The sequence below is a fragment of the Monodelphis domestica genome, chromosome 3 (assembly GCF_027887165.1).
Source record: "Monodelphis domestica isolate mMonDom1 chromosome 3, mMonDom1.pri, whole genome shotgun sequence".
NCBI classification, from domain to species: Eukaryota; Metazoa; Chordata; class Mammalia; order Didelphimorphia; family Didelphidae; genus Monodelphis; species Monodelphis domestica.
In genome coordinates this window covers 485,811,598-485,831,244 of record NC_077229.1, presented here as the reverse complement: position 1 = coordinate 485,831,244, position 19,647 = coordinate 485,811,598, and the positions used below count along the sequence as shown (strand labels likewise).

Here is a 19,647-nt window from a genome sequence, read left to right as displayed (position 1 = left end):
GAAAGGATGGCGACTGGAAGCTAGCAGAAGCTGAACTCAGTCTGCAGGCTTCCGCCGCGGTTGTTTCCCAAGTCTCTGGCCTTGGGCCGAAAGAGCGGGTCGTCTTAGAGGAGAGGAGAAACTGTTTGGTTGGTTCGGAAGGTAAGGTGGAGACCCCCGCTTTCCTGAGCTCTGGGGCCAAGAGGAAGGAATAGGAAGTGACGCATCGGCCACCTCTACCCGGGTGGAGAGGAAGCGGCGTCGGAGAAATAGCAGGTGGAAGAGAGGCTCGGACAGCCGAAAATGGGAGGGCAGGGGAAGGGAGACTGAAAGGAACGGTCTCTCTCCGCCCCCGTTCCACCCTATCGCTCCTACCTGGATTGCTCCTTGCTCCCTTGCCCCCTCCCTCCATTGCCATTTTCCTGTCCTCTTGGTACACCTGTCTCCTTCAGCTTCTCGAGCCCCTGCCCCTTCCCATCCTGCGGTCCTCCTATTCCCCTTGCATCTCTGCCCTCCGATAGCTTTTGCTCCCTCTAGTCGCTACCATCTTCCTGTTCCTCTAAAGCCCCTGCCCCATCCCTGCCTCTCTCTTGGTTGTGCACCCACCTGCCCGCTCTTGATCTCCCGTCCTTCTCTTAGTGATGAATGAATGTTTCTTTCCCTCTACAAATTCTCCCTCTACAGTCATCTTAAGTTCTTAGGGTCCCAACCTCTAGGAAGGGGCATTGCCAGACTCCCAGAAACCAAATCCAATCCTCAATCCGGGTGCCTCATCCTCAGATTCCCTCTTTTCCCAGCAAAATCGGCAAGCATTTATTAAGTGCTTGATTTGTGCATTTTCTGATATCTGTGGGTTTGGTATATGGAAAGTATTAGAACATAGGCTGTAGTTGGGTTTTAAAGCCAGTCCCCTCCTCCCTCTCCTGGCTTCTTATCCCTTTCACCCACCCATGGACTCCTGCCTGCTCCTTGTACAGGACACTCCATTTCCATCACTGAGGGTGTTTTCAGTGGCTGATTCCCACCCCTGGAATGCTTTCCCTCCTCATATTCACCTCCTGGCTTCCCTAGAGTCTCAGCTAAAGTCCTCTTTTCTTCAAGAAGCCTTTCCCAAACTCCTTAACCTTTAGGCCTTTCCTCTGAGACTATCCCCAATTTTTGTCTTTTAGATCACTTACTTGCATATCATAGTTCTTTGTATGTAGTCTCCTTTATTATACCTTGAGCTCCCTGAGAGCAGTGTCTCTTTCGATCTTTTTTTTTCCCTTTTCTTTGTGGCCCCAACCTTGGCACATGGTAGGCACTTAATAAGTACTGGTTGATTTGACTTCACTTGAATTGGAAAGAGTGATGGCATAGATGTAAGGCAACCTAAGTTGATATCCTAATAACTTAACTAGATATGTAACTGTGAGCCAGTCACCTCACCTGACTAAGCCACAGTTTCCCAATCCATAAGATGGAAATAATAACTTGTCTTGCCTACCTGAGGAAAATGCTATGTAATTGTGAACTATTTGATAAGTATTCCTATTATAAATACAGTCCATCATTCCCCTATGCCTTAATATAGTATTCTAAGATCACAAATGTAGAGCTTAAAAGAATCTCAGAGACTATTCTATCCATACACTCATATTTACAAATAAAAAAACTGAAGCCCAAAGAAATTAAGATACTAGCCTAAAGTCATACAGAGAGTGGGAGACTCAGGATTTGAACCAGTGTCCATTGACTACAAATAAATAAATGAAAAAGCATTTACTTCATTTACTTATTAAAACCATAACTGTTAAATAATAAATGCCACTTTTTCAGATCATAATGTGATAAAAATTATAATTAACAAGAGACCATGGAAAGGCAAATTTAAGATTAATTGGAAACTAAATGATCTCATTCTTCAAAACTGGTGAGTCAAAGAAGAAATGATAGAAACAATTATGGACTTCATTAAAGAGAATGACGATAAGGAGACATCATAACAAAACCTATGGGATACAATCAAAGCAGTACTCAGGGGAAAATTTATATCTCTAGGTGCTATACCAACAAAATAGAAAGAGAGGAGATCAATGAATTGGGCTTGCAAAACTTAAAAAATTAGAAAAAGAACAAATTAAAAATCTCCAGATTAAAAAAAGACTCTAGAAGTATTTGATATATAGAAAAATAAGCCTTCCTGACTCTCAAAGAGCTCCTATTTTGCTAGATCTTCGTCCCAATCATGTCCACTCACCATGAGTGTCTACTGGGCCTTGTCCTGGGCAGTGTTCTTGCTCTCTACCACTTCACTTGGTGAACTCATCGATTTATTTGCCAGCTTTATGCTGATGATTCTCAAATCTGCTTATCTTGCTTTAAATTTCAGTTTTGTTCTCCTACTGTAGCTTGAACTAGATGTCCTGTAGATAAAGTTAACATGTCCAAAACTAATCTCATGATCTTTTTTCCCCCTTCTCTTAACTTCCCTATTACTGTTAGTGACACAACTCCTCACTCTCATGCCTCATATCCAGTTTCTTGCCAAAGCCTGCCCACATTCTACCTTTATAACATCTCTATTTTTGCCTTCTCCTATCTTCTAACTCTTGTCATTCCCCTGATCCAGACCCCAATCTTACCTTCTACATCTAGTGTCAAATTAGAATATAAAGAAGTTCTTCTGCTACATACTGACTTAGAAAACCACAAATTTGCATTGTCTTTATTATATTGTATTTTTGTTCATTTTGTTAAATTTTATAACTGTTACCTTCTGTCAGTATTAATTCTAATTAATTGTAATATTAAGACAAAAGAACTAGGCAAACGGGATTAAGTAACTTGTCCAGGGTCACACTGCTAGAAAGTATCTTGAGGTCATATTTGAACCTGGGTCCTCCTGAATGCAGGCCTAATTCTATCCATTGAGCCACCTAGCTGCCCCCCAATTACAATTTAATCTGATTCTCCAAAGTTTTGTAGGCCTCTAGCCAGACAAGTTTGATGCCTCTCTTCCATGAGAAACCTTTTCTAATCTTCCTTTCTACTAGTACTGTTCCTTCTGTTGATTATCTTCAGTTGATCCTATATAGATCTTGTTTCTTTGCCTTTCTTTGTTTCTCCTGCATTTATTATCATGCCTGGTACATAAATGTCTCATAAATACTTGTTAATTTGTTGATTTATAGAAAAGGTTTCAGCTGCAAGCCATATAGAAGGGTCCATTAGTCCTTAGAATGGACTGATCAATGAAATTATAATACACCTTATTTAATATCATTTCAATTGATAAATTTTCCATAATTTTCTGATGTTGAACTTTTTTAAAGTGCCAAAGACTGAGATGGCAAGAACTTCCTTTTTTGGTTCTTTAGGAGAACCAGTTTCCAGGCAGCACCTCCACAAGGGCTGCTTCCTAGAATGATAACTCCACGACAAGGCTAAAAGCAGAACCATTTGGCCAAAGTATGCAGTCACTCCCTTAGAGTACCTTAGCTGCTTGGGAATATCATGGGATAGAAGCAAATTCATTGGTCTGGAGGGCATCACTGTTTCCAGAGCTCTATGGTTCGGGCTCCTGAATTGTTTTCATCAGTGAGTAAGGATGACTTACTAGGCACCAGCTGAATTTCAGTCATCAAAGTTGGTTTATGTCATTGTGTAGAGGCAGGAGAAAGTTCAGGGAATAACTTATGGTCCAATTGGCATGTAAGGCAAATAAAGGGGAACAGTGTGAAATTAGGGTGAAAAGACTGATTAAAGCCAGATCTTACAAACTATATACTTTGTAAAAATGCACACAGAGGAGTTTGTATTTTATCCTATAAGCCCTGTGGATCCACTAAAAGCTTTTCAGCATAAGAGTGATATAGACAGATCTGTCTTATAAAAGTGATTTTTTTTAAAATAATATTTTATTTGATCATTTCCAAGCATTATTCATTAAAGACAAAGATCTTTTTCTTTTCCTCCCTCCCACCCCCCATAGCTGATGCTTGATTCCACTGGGTGTCACATGTGTTCTTGATTTGAACCCATTTCTATGTTGTCAATATTTGCATTAGAGTTTCGTTGAGAGTCTCTCCTCTGTCATGACCCCTCAACTGCTGTAGTCAGGCAGTTGCTTTTCCTCGGTGTTTCCACTCCCACACTTTGTCCTCTGCTTATGGATAGTGTTTTTTCTCCTAGATCCCTGCAGATTGTTGCGGGACATTACACCACCACCAATGGAGAAGTCCATTACGTTCAATTATACCACAGTGTATTAGTCTCTGTGTACAGTGTTCTGGTTCTGCTCCTCTCGCTCTGCATCACTTCCTGGAGGTTGTTCCAGTCTCCATGGAATTCCTCCACTTTATTATTCCTTTTAGCACAATAGTATTCCATCACCAACATAGTCGATTTGCTCAGCCATTCCCCAATTGATGGGCATACCCTCGCTTTCCAATTTTTGGCCACCACAAAGAGCGCAGCTATGAATATTTTTGTACAAGTCTTTTTGTCCATTATCTCTTTGGGGTACAGACCCAGCAGTGCTATGGCTGGATCAAAGGGCAGACAGTCTTTTATCGCCCTTTGGGCATAGTTCCAAATTGCCCTCCAGAATGGTTGGATCAGTTCACATAAAAGTGATTTTTGAAGTCTCATAGAGAACAGATTGTAGAGGCTTAAGAATTTAAGCAGGGTATTTTGGAGTAGACTAGGTGAGAGATAAGGGCTAGAACTTGAGTAGAACATATCAGTAAGGAGGAGACAAATGTAAGAGGTGCTGTGAAGGTTGAATCAATAAGACTTAGAATCTAATAGATGGGGGAAAATCAAGTACGATTCCAAGATTATGAAACTGGGTAACTAGGAAGATGTTAGTTCCCTCAACAAGAAGAAGAAAAGTTTGAAAAGAGGACAGACTTAAAGGGGAAGAAAATGAAATTCTTTTTGGTGTTTAAAATGAACCTGAGGCTTCCAGATAGAGGGATCTAGCAAGCAGTTAGCGATGGGAGACTACCTATAACTAAACATTCATAAATATTGGAAGCACCTGTGTAAAAATGATAATTGAATATGAGGGACCTGATGAGATCCTCAAGGGAGAAGATATAGAGAAGAAAGAGAAAATAACAAAAGCTAGAACCTTGGGGGACAACTTCATTTAGGGAGAGAGATATGTTAATTCAGGAAAGAAGACTGAAGGAATGTGAGAGGAATGATCAGGATATAGCAAGGTTGTTGATTGCATCAGAAGCAAGAGAGAACTCAAGGAGGATAGAGACTGAGAAAATGCCATTGGATTTAGCAGTTAAGAAATCTTTGGTTGTCTTTGAGGAAATTATTTCAAAACAGTGATGAAGTAAGAAACCGAATTGCTAAGGAACAAAGAAGTAAATAAGCGGTCAGGAAGTAGGTACCCTTGGGTTTTCCATTGTGCCCCAAATATTCCTTTTTCCAACCCCCACAATGGTGTATGACACTGAATTTATTCAACCTACTATTCAAATTTTGTAGAATCATAGAATTTTAGACCTAGAAGGACCTTGAGAAGTAGCATAGTATAACAGAAAGAGCCCTGAACTGGGAATTAGGAGATGCCTGAGTTCAAGTCCCATCTGATGCAATCAATTTTAGCCTGAACAAGTCTAATTCACTGACTGTCTTCTCTGCTGTAGACTGAGGTAAATAGCTCACCATGTCATTGTGAAGATTAAATGAGAAGAGAATTATAAAGTTCTTTGCAAACTTTAAGGTCTCTATGTCAACTGATATTTTGCTTAGTTCAATTCTCTCAGGAAATAGAGACTGAAAGAGATTAAATGACTTCCCTTAAAATCACACAGGTAGTAACAGAAATAGGACCAGAGCTTAGGTCTCTTAACTAACCAGTGTCTATTGTGTGCTAACAGTATAAGATGCTGTGTGAGATAGAAAAATATAGATCTTGCCCACAAGGCTTACAATATTTATAGGAGATTGTCTTCAGTGGTGTACCATCATTTTTCCTCATTGTAATCTCTGGTTTCATTTCTTTGTATGCCATTCTGATTTATTTTATGTGTGCTAATCCTGTTCCCTATTTACTTCTCCTTTATGATCAACATCAGCCAAAATTTGGCCTTAGAAGATAATGCATAACCTTAACTAGGATTTTGCTCTTGATCTAAGTCCTTTTCCTTTTTAAAATTGAATTTAATTCTAATTTTAAAATTTCTTTCATCATAAATTCTGCTCTCAAAATTTATGACAGGGTTTATCTACCAAATAGAGAAGATTAAAGAAGATATGACTTTTGTCTCAGCTTCCATTAAGAAATTTTATGTATTATTTTGTGTAATTTTAGCTATAATAAAACATTTCAGTTGACCTTACATTAAAGTCCAGGAGGGGATGCCAGTTATGAAAGCTTATTTCAGATTACTTAAGAAAAAACTAAAAGAATGAAAATATATTTGTAAAAGACATGCTTTGAATACTAGTTTTTATTAACAAAAAATAAATTGAGTTATCCTGATATTTCTATTTTCTTATGAACTTGGTTTCAGTTCATGTTCCTTGCCTTTTCCTTTAAAGATTCAAATGTAAGAGCTATACTTATTTCTAACATTCTAGCAATGTTAACTTGTGCAGAGATGTGACTTATTCTTAGATGATTTTATGGCCCATAGAAACTGACCACTGCTCAAGTTGCTGATCCATTATAATCATTGATGGTTGTCTCTCCTGTTGACAGGAATTTAAGTCCTTGCGAGCCAGTGGTCATTGGCTTGAGATTTTTATTTGTATATAATTAATAATAAATTTGAGTATAGAAAAGTAAGTTTATGATACCTTAATGACAAGCTGAAAGAGTGACACTTTTTTTCATTGTAGCATACCAAAAATAAAGAATTTCAAGTCAAAGGATAAATCACATTGTCATTACTTGTCTAGTATTGAATATGATCTGGCAGTAGGCAAGCATATCTATGTGTAATGCATTCAGTGTTTGGTGCCTTGTTAAAGTTGCCTATATTCTGTATGCTTCCTCCTATATTTGTTTTTATGTGGTGCCTTGTGCTTAATAGATATTTGTGGGATAAACTCACCTTAAATGTTGAAATGTTATTTTTCTTTATATTTACAGATTTTTAGAATTCACAGATCCCAAGAATAGTCCTAAAATTGAACCAAGTAGAAAAACCATGAAGAAACATATTGAATATTGATATTAAAATTAAAATCATGGCCTCATCAGCAAATATGGATATGGGAGCCCAGCTGATTGCCGAAGAATGCAGTAACAGCTACAGCCTTTCTGACATGACGGACGTTAAATTAGAGCACCCATTGGACTCAAATCCCGAAGAAAACCCAGCCCAGAGTGTTGCTATGGGGATGAAGTTCATTTTGCCTAATAGATTTGATATGAATGTGTGCTCTAGATTTGTAAAGTCCTTAAATGAAGAGGATAGTAAAAATATTCAGGATCAAGTTAACTCCGACCTCGAGGTGGCATCTGTCCTATTTAAAGGTTGAAATTTATGGTATAAGTTATTGCATTCGTTTTGTCTTTTCCATTTCCATTGTGAAATTTGTTTTACATATATAAACATATATATGTATGCCTATTCATTTGTGTATATTCAAATATATTTGTATGTGTATATATGGCTTCATATACACATAAACACATATGTGTGTGTTTATGTATTATTAATGAAAAGAGTCTTAGGTCATCTTTTAACATTGCTTTCTTTTCTAGAACTATTCTGAAACCAGTATTAAATTCTTTAGGTTACATATAAGTTACAAATCCATTTGATTTTTAATGCTACTTGTTAAACCCTTAAATATACTTTTCCAAATCTACCTTTTAGTTACTTCCCTAGTGTTTCCTCCAAATAAATACCTAATCCAAAATAGTAATTAAAATTAAAACCTAGTACTTTTTGCAATGAAACATCCTAATATAGTCTAGTCTGCAAATATTTAACTTGTATTAACTTAAGAATGCTATGTTAATTTGTTTGAATAATACAGATTTACTTTTCCATTGATCTTTTGATGCTACTTAGAAATAAGAGAATTATGAAACTAGTCTCACTAGTCATGAGCAAGATCATTTAGAGCCTCTATGAAAATATATATGTGTTGGAATGGCTAGGTGGCCCAATAGATATACCTCCAGGCTTCAAGTCAGGAGGACCAGGGTTCAAATATGACCCCAGATAACTTGATAGTTGTGTGACCTTAGGCAAGCCACTTAGCCCCATTTGCCTAGCCCTTGCTGCTCTTCTTTCTTAGAGTTGTTACTAGGACAGAAAGTAAGAGTTTGAGCAGGGACCAGGGGGAGGGGGTGCAACACATATATATATTCTGACTCACAGCTGTTTTCTATTAAAGGTTTTCTGCAGCCAAATAGATATGTAAGTGCTTATAATTTAAGTACTTCATAACTTCTCAAGAAAGAAATTGCTGCTCGAATAGCATACACATTATAGAATATTGTTTACTTCATCCATGTTATGGAATATTGTTTTATGTATTGCTAAGGAATGGGCAGTTACTCTAAAACAGTGGATAATAAAATTCAGGGTATATTGAAATCATCTCTATGGATCTGACAGATTTTTCATTCTTTTTAAAAAGACAACAACAAAATAATTGCTGAAGTTAAAACAGAATTTTGACATGTCTTCTAACTTGATATTGAGAGATTTTTGGAAATAACTCACAGACAGCTAGAGTAGTATATAGAAGGCCGGCCTCAGAGTCACCAAGAACTGGGTTCAGGTACCACCTCTGACATATTACTCCCATGACGCTGAGGAAGTCACTCAACTTCTCAGTGTTCCAGGTAACTATCGAAGACTTAAAGCTTATTAAGTGTTTCTAATGCATTTGTTCATTCTTTTTGAATGATGTCTTCTCTCCTCACCATCCCCCAACCTCCAAAAGGTGCTGTTACAGAACAAGTTACTGATAGGAAAATGAAGTTTTTAAGCATACACACATATGTTTTAATATTTATGTATGTATATTTATATATAATAAATATATGTGGTATATTTACTCTGTCACTAGTAAAGTAATTTCATAAATTTCACGTTGAAGTAATCAGAATACCTTTATGTACACTATTACATTTAAGATTTATTTGGTCATTTAATTTAAAATAGTTATGACCTGTCTTTGTGACCAAGGATATTTCTTATTTTCTCTTCTGTCATTAGGGAAGAATAATAATTATTTTTTAAACCTTCAGGGTTTAGTATTGCTTGAGATTGAGACAAGGCCATTTAGGAACACATCAGCTTTTTAAAGTCAGTCATTTTATTTATATATATATGTATGTGTGTGTATATATATATATATATATATATATATATAAAATGACTGACTTTAAATATATATATACATACATACATATTACTTATACACATATATTACTATATATTTAAACCCAGATGTGTGTATATACACACCTACATACATGTGTATAGGTGATCCCTTTTGGGAATTAGGATGGTTTTGGACCTATCATTTCTTCAATTTGAAAAATTCCTTTCAACAGCTCATTGATTTACAGTCTTAGAAAGTTATTTGGAGGAACAGCTAGATGGCACAGTGGATAGAGCACTAGACCTGGGTTCAAATCTGTCCCTTTCTAGCTGTGTGACCTTGGGCAAGTCACTTAAAATTCTTTGCCTAGCCCTTTCCCTTCTTCTACCTTAGAACTCATACTAAGACAGAAGTTAAGTTTAGGAAAAGAAAAAGAAAGATGGTTACTTGTGACCCTGAGACCTTAAACAATTTGTCCTTGGTCACATAATGTGTGTCAGAGACGGAGCTTAAGTCCAGCTCTTCCGGGCTTCGGAAAACTATCCATTTTGCCTTTCACCGTTCTCTTACCTAATAGCTACCATTTGGGGCTAAACTGGAAAAAAAATAAGGACTACATTCATGAAATAATAGAAATGATTAAACTGCTTTGAAATTCAGTAGTTCTATTCCTATGAAGTTTTCATTGTGATGGAATGAGGAACTAACAAATAAGCAATTAGTATATGAAACAGTAGACTCAAAGGATTTTTTTTTCATCCATTTAAGTACTCAGGCTACTAGTATTGATTGAATGTCCATTGCTGTAAGCTCACTGTTGTTGAAAAAAAATTTTTGTCATCTTTTAACCTGTTTGATTTAGCTGAATGCAATATTCATACGTCCCCTTCTCCTGGGATTCAAGTAAGGCATGTCTACACTCCTTCAACAACTAAACATTTTTCACCCATAAAACAGTCAACTACTTTAACAAACAAACATAGAGGAAACGAGGTATCAACAACACCTCTGCTCGTGAATTGTAAGTATTTCTCAATGGTGTATTCATTAGTCATTTTGAAATTTCCTTTTAAATTAGTATCAAAATACTTTATTACTTTAAATTAGTATCAAAATACTGTTAACATTTAAGATTTGTTTGGTCATTTCACTTAAAATAACCACAGGCATTTTCTTTGTGACTTCAGTGTTTAGTATTGACTGGGATTCGTACTAAGTCATTTTAAGAACACATTGACTTTTTTGAAGTCAGCAAACATTTTTTAATTGTCTGCTGTGTGCCAGGCACTGTGCTAAACTCTGGGAATATAAAGAAAGACAAAATGGAGCAGCTAGATGACTTAGTGGATTGAGAGCCAGAACTAGAGACAGGAGGTCCTGGGTTCAAATTTGGTCTCAGATACTTCCTAGCTCTATCACCCTGGACAAGTCACTGTAATCCCCATTGCCTAGGCCTTACCCCTCTTCTTCCTTGGAATCAATATACAATATTGTGTATAGTACACAATATTGGTTCCAAGGCAGAAGGTAAAAGAAGAAAGAGAGAAAATAAAAAAAGAAAGCCCTCAAGGGGCTCACAGTCTAATCATGGAGACAGCATGCAAACAACTCTGTATAGATAAGCTGTAGACAGGATGAATTGGAGATAATCAATAGAGGGAAGGTACTAGCATTAAAAGGGATCTGGAAAGGCTTCCTGTAGAAGGTGAAATTTTATCTGGGACTTAAAGGAGGGAGAGAATTTCAGTCATGGAAGCAGCCAGTGACAATGCCTAGAGTTAGGAGCTAGAATGTCAGTCATTACATTGCAACAGTGGGGGGAAGTAAGGATGGAGAAGGGTTATAAGAAGACTGAACAGGTCAAGAGGCCTAAGTTTTTAAGAGCTTTGAATGTCAAACAGGATTTAGTATTTGATCTTGGAGGTGATCAGGTCTAGAATTTATTGAGTATGGATATGACATAGTCAAGTCTGTTCTTTAAGATAATCCCTTTGGCAGCTACATGGAGAATAGATTGTACTAAGGAGAAACTTGCGCTAGGAAGACCAATTCCCAAATGTGTAATAGTCCACCGGTGAGGCCTAACTCAGAGCCTGAACTAAGGTGGTAACAGTGTCCAGAGAGAAGGGGTGTGTATTAAAGATACAAAGGTAAAATCAGCAGGACTTAACAAGGGATTGGATATGGGAGGTTAAAGCGGATGAGGATTTGAAAATGGCACCTGGCTCATGAACCTGGGTAACTAAATAGTGGTGCCCTGGATAGTAATAGAGGACTTTGGAAGCAGGAGAATCTTTGGAGAAAGATAATGAGTTCAATTTGGAATGTATTAGGTTTAAGATGTCTACAGGACATTCAATTGAAGATGTCCATCAGGTAATTGAAGATATGAGACGAAACAAGGGGAGAAGCTAAGGCTGGATAAGTAGACCAGGATAATCAGGATATAGATGATAATTGAATGCTTGGGACCTGATGAGTTCACCAAATGAAATAGTATAAAGGGAAAAGAAAAGAGGGCCTGGGACAGACCCCTTTGGGATACTCATGGTTAGTGGGCATTGTCTGATGAAAATACAGCAAAGGAGTCTGAAAAGGAGACATGGGAGCACCAGGAGAGAGTAGTGTCATGAAAACCTAGAGAAGAGAGGCTGTCGGGTAGGAAGCATTTACATTACCAAGCAGTGCATTTCTTAATTAACATAGACCAGGTAACAAAGTTGACTTGTTATCATTCCGATATTCTTACTATCATTTTGATCCAAGAATTGAATAAATCAATTTCAAATGGCAAATCTTCTAAATTTACCCCATCAAGAAATAAAAGTGACCTAAGATCATTTCAGGAGAAATAAAGCAACAAAACTTTGAATTAAAGAGATATGAAAATAAACCTAAGGGTTCCATATGATAGCCAGAAGGCAGACACTTCATAGTATTGTTATAGAGGAAGATCCTTAAATTGTGTCCCAAGTCACCTTTGGATGTGCACTTCAATAATTTTTTTTTTTAGCCAATTACCTGGCTAATGTCAAAGTAATCTTACATTGCAGACTAAAGACTATTTCTGTAGTATGACCAGTGTAGTAAATGGTTTTAATAGAGTGGGGAAATGAAGGAAAGTTGCACAAAATAAGCAAATCAAAATTTAAGAAAAATATATTTGTCGTGTCCCCGTGACATATTTCATACTGTTGTTTCAGCCTTATCTGTTCACCAGTTGGCTGCTCAGGGAGAAATGCTCTATTTGGCCACTCGTATTGAACAAGGTTAGTCTGTTTAACCATGTTATTCACTTAAAAGGAATACTTAATATTTGCAACTCCATATATATTAGAGAGGTTTCTTCAGATAGGATTGGCTTTAAATGGAAAATGCCACTGACCATATTGAAAACTCTAGATCTCAATCCATGACATGGATTTAGAGAAAAGACATTATGGACTTTAACTTTACTATTACATTCTATGTTGCTAGGCCACGAAAATGAAGGTGAAAATCAGTAGAGTTCTGCACAGCTAACAGATTAGGGGGTAAGCAGATTGGAAGGAGGGGTGGTGATGGGGCGGGTTGCTTCAAGGTGATTTCCATTATACTGTGTTCTAAATTATTTACTATGCCACTGTATTATGCTATCTTAATAAACCACAAGGATGGGAGAAATTCAAAAGCAGGCATTTAACATGCAAGATATAACTACATGATTCCCCTCCCAAGATAGTCTCTCATTTTGTTTGTATTAGTTTGCCATTTGTATCTAGTATTTAATGATTTCTCTTTAAGTGTGGCATATAAACAAAGGCAGGTGTACATTGGACACTTTTTGCAGAATTCAAATAGTTTTTTAAATGATTTCAGGGATCAAATTTGAGCTCAAAATAGAAATCCTCACATTTACATCATCACTCTTAGAATAGCAGGATTTTGGTTACAAATAGTGTCATATGACTTCATTGGTACAGATTACAATCCATCCATACTTTCTTATCCTCTGTGATTATTTATTGACCATGCCCTCCCCAAAAATAATAACTGCCATATTTATAGTACCTTAAAGCACTAAGTGCTTTATCTCTATTATTACATTTAGTAAAATCTCCATAGAGTACCTACTGAAATCCAGACCTTTCTCCAGCTCTTACCACTACATAAGTGACGATGGCCATACTCAGACTATCTGTCTGTTACTCCTTGATCTTTGTTATATGACCAGCTCACTGCCTTTCCTTATACATGTTTCCTGAGTAATAGCTTTTTATGCCACTTCTTGATTCAACCCATGAAACAAAGAGTAAGAAATACAGCATAATTGTTGTTAGTCATTGAAATTTTTTTCTTTTAAATAGAAAATATAATCAACCACACAGATGAAGAAGGATTTACCCCTCTAATGTGGGCCGCTGCTCATGGGCAAATAGCGGTGGTAGAGTTTCTGCTTCAGAATGTAAGGACATTTTTTGCAAATTTTATTTTGCATTAATATCTTTAAGATTAGATTCAGTCATCAGTAATTATTAAATGTTCACTATCCCAAATTGTGCTAAGTCCATGGGGTATTTAAAAAAATAGCATCATCCCTGACCTCAAGGAGCTTACAGTTTAGTCAAGGTGACCAAACTAATACATATGAAAATATAGAATCATAGTATCCCAGTGACAGCCACCTGTATATGAACAGTAGTCCCCTCTACAGCATCACTGACAAATGATCATCCTGTCCCTCCTTGAGGATCTCCAGTGCTGGAAAACTCATCAGCTCTTAAGGCAACCTATTATACCTTTGCATTAGTTTTAGGGGAGTTTTCTTGACTCTCCATCTTACAATAAAAAATATAGCAGAGTTGAAAGACAGGATAACTATGTGAGCTGGAAAAGACTCCTTGGTAAAGGTAGGATGAGCAGAATCTTGAAGGGTGAATTAAGATTTAGACATGCAGATAAAGGAGAAAAGAGTGTTTCAGACAAAGAAAAAAAATAGAATTTCATAAGATTCTTATGAGTGCAAAAGACACATAACCATAATTAATTTCATTAAACTAAAGAAAATGTCTGCGTATGTTGTTTATCATCCTTTTTATTGTCAATGATAATAGTGATGGCAACAATAATAATGATCAGGATTTGAACTTCTGATGGAACTGAAAAAGGCATTTTCCCTATTGATTTTTTTCCAGGGTGCAGACCCACAAATTTTGGGGAAAGGACGAGAAAGTGCCCTGTCACTGGCCTGTAGTAAAGGGTACACAGATATTGTCAAAATGTTGCTAGATTGTGGAGTTGATGTTAATGAATATGATTGGGTAAGTTTAGTACAGGTTGTTGCCTCTAACTTTCAGGTTGTAGGCATTTTATGTAACTTGTATTTCACTCTCCTCTGAATCTTAAGGAATTATGTAAGTGATAATAATAATTGGAATGTGACTTTGCAAGATATAGACTACTCTGATTTGAATACCACTGCCTTTATCAAGCAGAGATTCATTTGTCTTTACAGATTAATTTTATTTAAACTTTGAAGACAGTTACAGTTTAAATTATTTTAATTGCTCTTAGGTGCCTCATTTTTAGTGACTCTTCTCAAATAAATAACTTTTGAAAGATATTTCTAGATTAACATCAAATGGTTCTAGGCTAACTTTTCTTTCCCTTCCTTTTTTCAGAATGGAGGAACTCCTTTACTTTATGCTGTGCATGGAAATCATGTGAAATGTGTAAAAATCCTACTAGGTAATTAAGCCAGATAAAAATCAGAACTGTTGAGAAATTTCCATTCATAGCATTAACTTTATTTTTTCCTTTTTTAACAAATTATTATTTAGAAAATGGAGCAGACCCAACTATTGAAACAGATTCTGGATATAATTCTATGGATTTATCTGTAGCTTTGGGCTATAGGGGTGGTAAGTATTTCAGAATTCTATCCTAATTTTTCCTCAAAAATCTTAACCCACCAGTTTTTATCTTGCCCAAATCCCAGAAGATTCTGCCTTTTGTCTTAAAATACCCAACTTCTGCCATAAACTAACTTGAATAAATATGATTTACCATTCATATATTTTTACATAAATATTAGAAAAAACACGAATGCAGAGAAAATACAAATCTCTGTACAGTCTGGAAATCACTCTCATTTTGTTACTCTTTTCCAGGTTAGGTTTCTTGGTAGTTTAGAGTATATAAGTGCCTGCTTTTATATTAGGTGCTTTTAGCATTTCATTCCCTGATTGTATTTACAAAATATTTTATCATTTTATTTTCATCATTCTTTATACTTTTGTTAGTCAGAATGGGTATCTTGGTTTGCAAAGGAAATACATTATTGGTCTGATGTAGGATGTACTTTTCTTGAAAATCTAATGTATATGAAACATAAATGTCACCTATAACGTGGGGAGAGGAGAAGGTGGTGAAAAGAAAAAACTAAAAAATAAAGCCACTCATATACTGGGGGGAGGGGGGAAATCAACCTTTAAAATGAGTTCTCATTTTAGGGATGTAGCCTCCTGATCAATATTGTGATAACAAACCCAAAAAAGTCCACTAGACTTGGTGTAAGTCACATAGTCATTGTCAGATTCGGGTTTCAGATGTCTGGTTTCCTTGTTTTCCAAGCAGTATACTTCAGACAGTGTCATGCTGCTTGGAGACCAGTGTTTTCTGGGATGAGGTTGTTTCTTAAATGTGATATAACTTGTTTACAATTACAGTGATCCTGATTGCTTCTTTATTTTAGTTCAACAGGTTATTGAGGCGCATTTGTTGAGACTTCTGCAAAATATCAAGGAATAGACTTGCAGCGTCATCAGGAAATGTTCTGTAAAAACCATTTGCTTTTTTTTTTTAAGTCTCAAGTGACAAAGACTTGTTTACTTTTTAAAACTTTACCTCAATCACAATATTTACTGATTTTTTGTCAATTTTAATAAATCTCCCTCAAAGTAATTCACTGGTTTGTAGTAGACTTGGTGTGGATGTTTTCTTTGTAAATATATTTTACTGTATATTTAAAAAGGTAAATTAATGTTCCGTTGCATGTAAACTTTTCTAATTTACATAGCTACATAAGTCTTCATATCAAGTGTAGTGGTTTTACATTTTAAGAATTTATTCTATTTTAAACAATACTCCCTTCTCTCCTGTGTTTACTGATTGACTTTACATGGAATTTAGGTGAATTCTCATAGAAAACAAATTGCATTGTTATAGTTCTTAAAAGTGCACAAAGTGTGATTGTTTACAGAGTGCTATTCACTTATAAATAAAATAGTTCTGTCTGTTTGCATCGCTGTCCTTAAAAAATTCAAGGTATATTTTGAACTTCTTTTAGGGTTTCAGCTTAAAGTGTTCTATTAGCAATTTTAAATATTTATAAATATTCTTGTTTTCGATGTACCTGAATGTAAAGGTAAATTTAATATATACTCTCTCATATTCAAATGAATATTTGATCTTATCCATCTGGATGTTTACTCCAGTAAGTGCAAATTACAGTCTCTTCATGTCTGCGTCCTTCCCTAAACTCATTTAAGGGCATTGTGCTGAAACCTCTCCTCATGTTCTCCTGACATCAGAACATCTGTGGAGCACTCAGTCTCTCTACCTGCCATCCTTTGCTGTGTAACTAGCTTGTCTTCTCTTCCTATCAGACGTTTCTCCAGTAACAGCCTGCATTGCTGTTCATCATGGTTCCCTCGGCTCTGTGTGGCAGCCTACTCACTCACCCCGAATGCCTCTCCGTTGCTCTTGTGATGCCATTTACCTTTGCAGCGACCTGTGTTCCATTTCATAGCCTTAAAATAATGTAATTAGCATATTACTCTTCAAAACATGAGCCTTTGTTTTTGGAGAAAATGTGGGGGCGTTAAAGGAGCCCTTCAGTTCCCTGAAGCTAATGACTCCTGCTCTCTTCCTTTCCTCTTGTTTAATTGTGGGCCTGGCTCCTCGTTTTCTCTGTCCCTTCCGTGTAAATTCTATACAATGCACAGATGGCCAATAGACTTCTCTGTCCACTCTTTGATGTGGATGGTGAGGGCCAACTCCTAAATGGTTAAGATTTTCTTCTAGGAGGCTCCACCGTGTTCCAGAACTTGATGTAACCAGCATAATGTCATCTAGGAAAAGGAGCATCTAGAGCACAGGGAACCTTTGCATCCTAGACTCTGAACTGGTTCTTCCTCATTACAGTCATCATTTGGCCGGCGCTGGGCTCCCTCCCCCAACACTTGTGATCCTGGAGTCACACTTATTAAGGAAGGGTATTTCTCATTGCGCTTCTCAGAATCGTGAACAGTTCTGCTCAAAGGAGCCTTGTTGGGAGGAATTTTAAAGTGGCGTGTTGTTCTACAAAATGAAATGCTTTTTTTCATAAACAGTAGTTAGTGCAGCGGGGCTTTGTATCCTCTCTATCATTCAATCAGTTATGTACAAAGGTAAAGGCGTGGTCCACAGTAGATATGTCTTAGGAAAGCATGCCTGTTCTGTAGAAATACTCTCAGTGCATCCTTGACGTGTGTACATAAATGAGTATCATAGATTTTATATAACAGACAAAGTAAGCAGTGTGGATGTTTGGGACTTGGAGCCAGGAAGATCTGAGTTCAGGTCCTGCCTGAGCAAGTCCCCTTCTCTCGGCTACAGTTTCCTCATCTGTAAAGCTGAAAATGATCACAACACTTACCTCACAGGGTTGTTGTGGGGTTCAAATCAGACAACATATAAAGTGGATCGCAAAACTTAAAATGATCTGTAACTGTTCCCTATTAGTGATTGTTGGTGTTCTCCAAGTTGCCCTTTTCCTGTATTAGGAAGGTCTAATATTGCTTTAACATACTTTGGCTATGTTGTCTTTATTCGTTACTTTGTGAATGAATCCCTTGGAATTGTATCCCTCTTTCCTCTGTGTCCTTTTGATCTAATCTAATTACTTTTCCCGTCTTTGTTGTCTTCTGTGCCATCTCTGAAATAAGCACATTTGTGACTGTATAGTCAGGCAAAGTGTAGTGGTTCTCAGTGGTAAAAACAGTTCCAGAAAAAACAATGTTCTTTTTTTCCTTCTGTTTATTGTACCTCCATTTTTATCCCTAAATATCCCTTGGGATTTTTTGCTGAGTTTGATCTGTTACAGAGTAGTTGGGTTTTGTCAGGGGTTTTTTAAAGTGCACAGATTGTGATTGTTTACAGAATGCCCTTCAATTGTACCTTTAATCTCTACATTGGTTTCACCCTCTGCTATTTCTCCCTGCTTTTGGAGGTGATGCTGTCATCCATCATTGTTCTTTATAAGCGTTTTTAAATGACTTTATATGCTAACCTGGTTTTGCCTATTACCATTATATCTCGTCAGTTGGCAAGGAGATGTCTGCAGAATAAGGTGCTTTGTTAGGCTTTCTTGGTCTCTGTTATGGAATTTGATTTACATCAATTAAACTGTAAAGTTGTTATGATATGTGATGTCATTTCTGATTTCTAGCACTCATTTTTCACCATCAGTTTCTTGTTTAGGTGATCCGGGATCAAGTTGTTTCATTTTCTCATTATTAACCCCAGGTTTTATCCATTTGTTCTAACAAGTCAATTGCTTAACTGTATACAGATTGCCCCTGACCTCCCCATCAATAGCAAGTTTAACACAAAATTTTCAACATGTTTGTGGTGTTCTTCAGTGTTCACCATGCCCAGTTGCCTACCAGTTGTCCTTTTGAAAAAATATTAACGATGCAAAAGTGTGAAGCTTCTGTGTAGTCTATAAGTGTTTGGCCTCTGTCATCGCCTTTGTTTTCCAATATATTGAACTCTGTTGTCCATCATGTCCTACTTCGCTAGAAAGTCACGGAGTGGGGGAGAAGAAACATCTAGTAAGGCTCTGCCACATAAGCTGGGCTGGTTCCTCCTAAAATATATCATGTAGCCTGGGCTCGTTTTTCATTAAAAGGCAGGGAAACTGGGACTTGATTGGACCAGGAGCCTAAGGTTTGGACCATTGGCCTAGCTTCCCACTGGATTAGGGCATGAAAAGGCCAGCCCTCAAAGAACCGCTGCCCCTATTCCCCTGCCATTAGGCGTCCCCCAAAAGTTAAATCACTTGGTACTTGATCTGGTAATGAACCTCTTCCAACCTAGGCAAGTCCTCAAGCACTAGACTTGGACGTGGGAAAACCTGAGTTCAGGTTCTGCCTCGGACAACGTGACCCTAGGCAAGTCATTTAAGCTCGTCCTCTCAGTTTACCTCTTCTGGAAAAGGGGAATGGGAACCCGCATCTCCCTCGGGATTGCTGTAGGGACACCAGGGAGTACCCCCTAAAGTGCTCTATGCGTACTAGCTATCGCTACAGACTGAAAGCCTTTCATCACATTAGTCTGCTAGAGGTTCAG

At 37.1% G+C, this 19,647-nt stretch overlaps 1 protein-coding gene across 2 annotated transcripts; it reads left to right on the top strand.

Moving 5' to 3' along the window:
• Positions 1 to 3: 3 nt before the first annotated feature.
• Positions 4 to 18,719, top strand: ANKRA2 (ankyrin repeat family A member 2). 2 transcript variants are annotated; one of them, XM_001363341.4, is made up of 9 exons: positions 4 to 141; positions 7,079 to 7,465; positions 10,139 to 10,297; positions 12,480 to 12,545; positions 13,623 to 13,720; positions 14,451 to 14,576; positions 14,937 to 15,003; positions 15,096 to 15,176; positions 16,010 to 18,719. In XM_001363341.4, the coding sequence occupies exons 2-9, from the start codon at positions 7,177 to 7,179 to the stop codon at positions 16,063 to 16,065; spliced, it is 942 nt and encodes a 313-aa protein (XP_001363378.1). In that variant the 5' UTR covers positions 4 to 141; positions 7,079 to 7,176; the 3' UTR covers positions 16,066 to 18,719. The 2 variants fall into 2 exon arrangements, with proteins under 2 accessions (XP_001363378.1, XP_007486582.1); XM_007486520.3 differs by having other exon boundaries at positions 7,079 to 7,478.
• Positions 18,720 to 19,647: the final 928 nt, after the last annotated feature.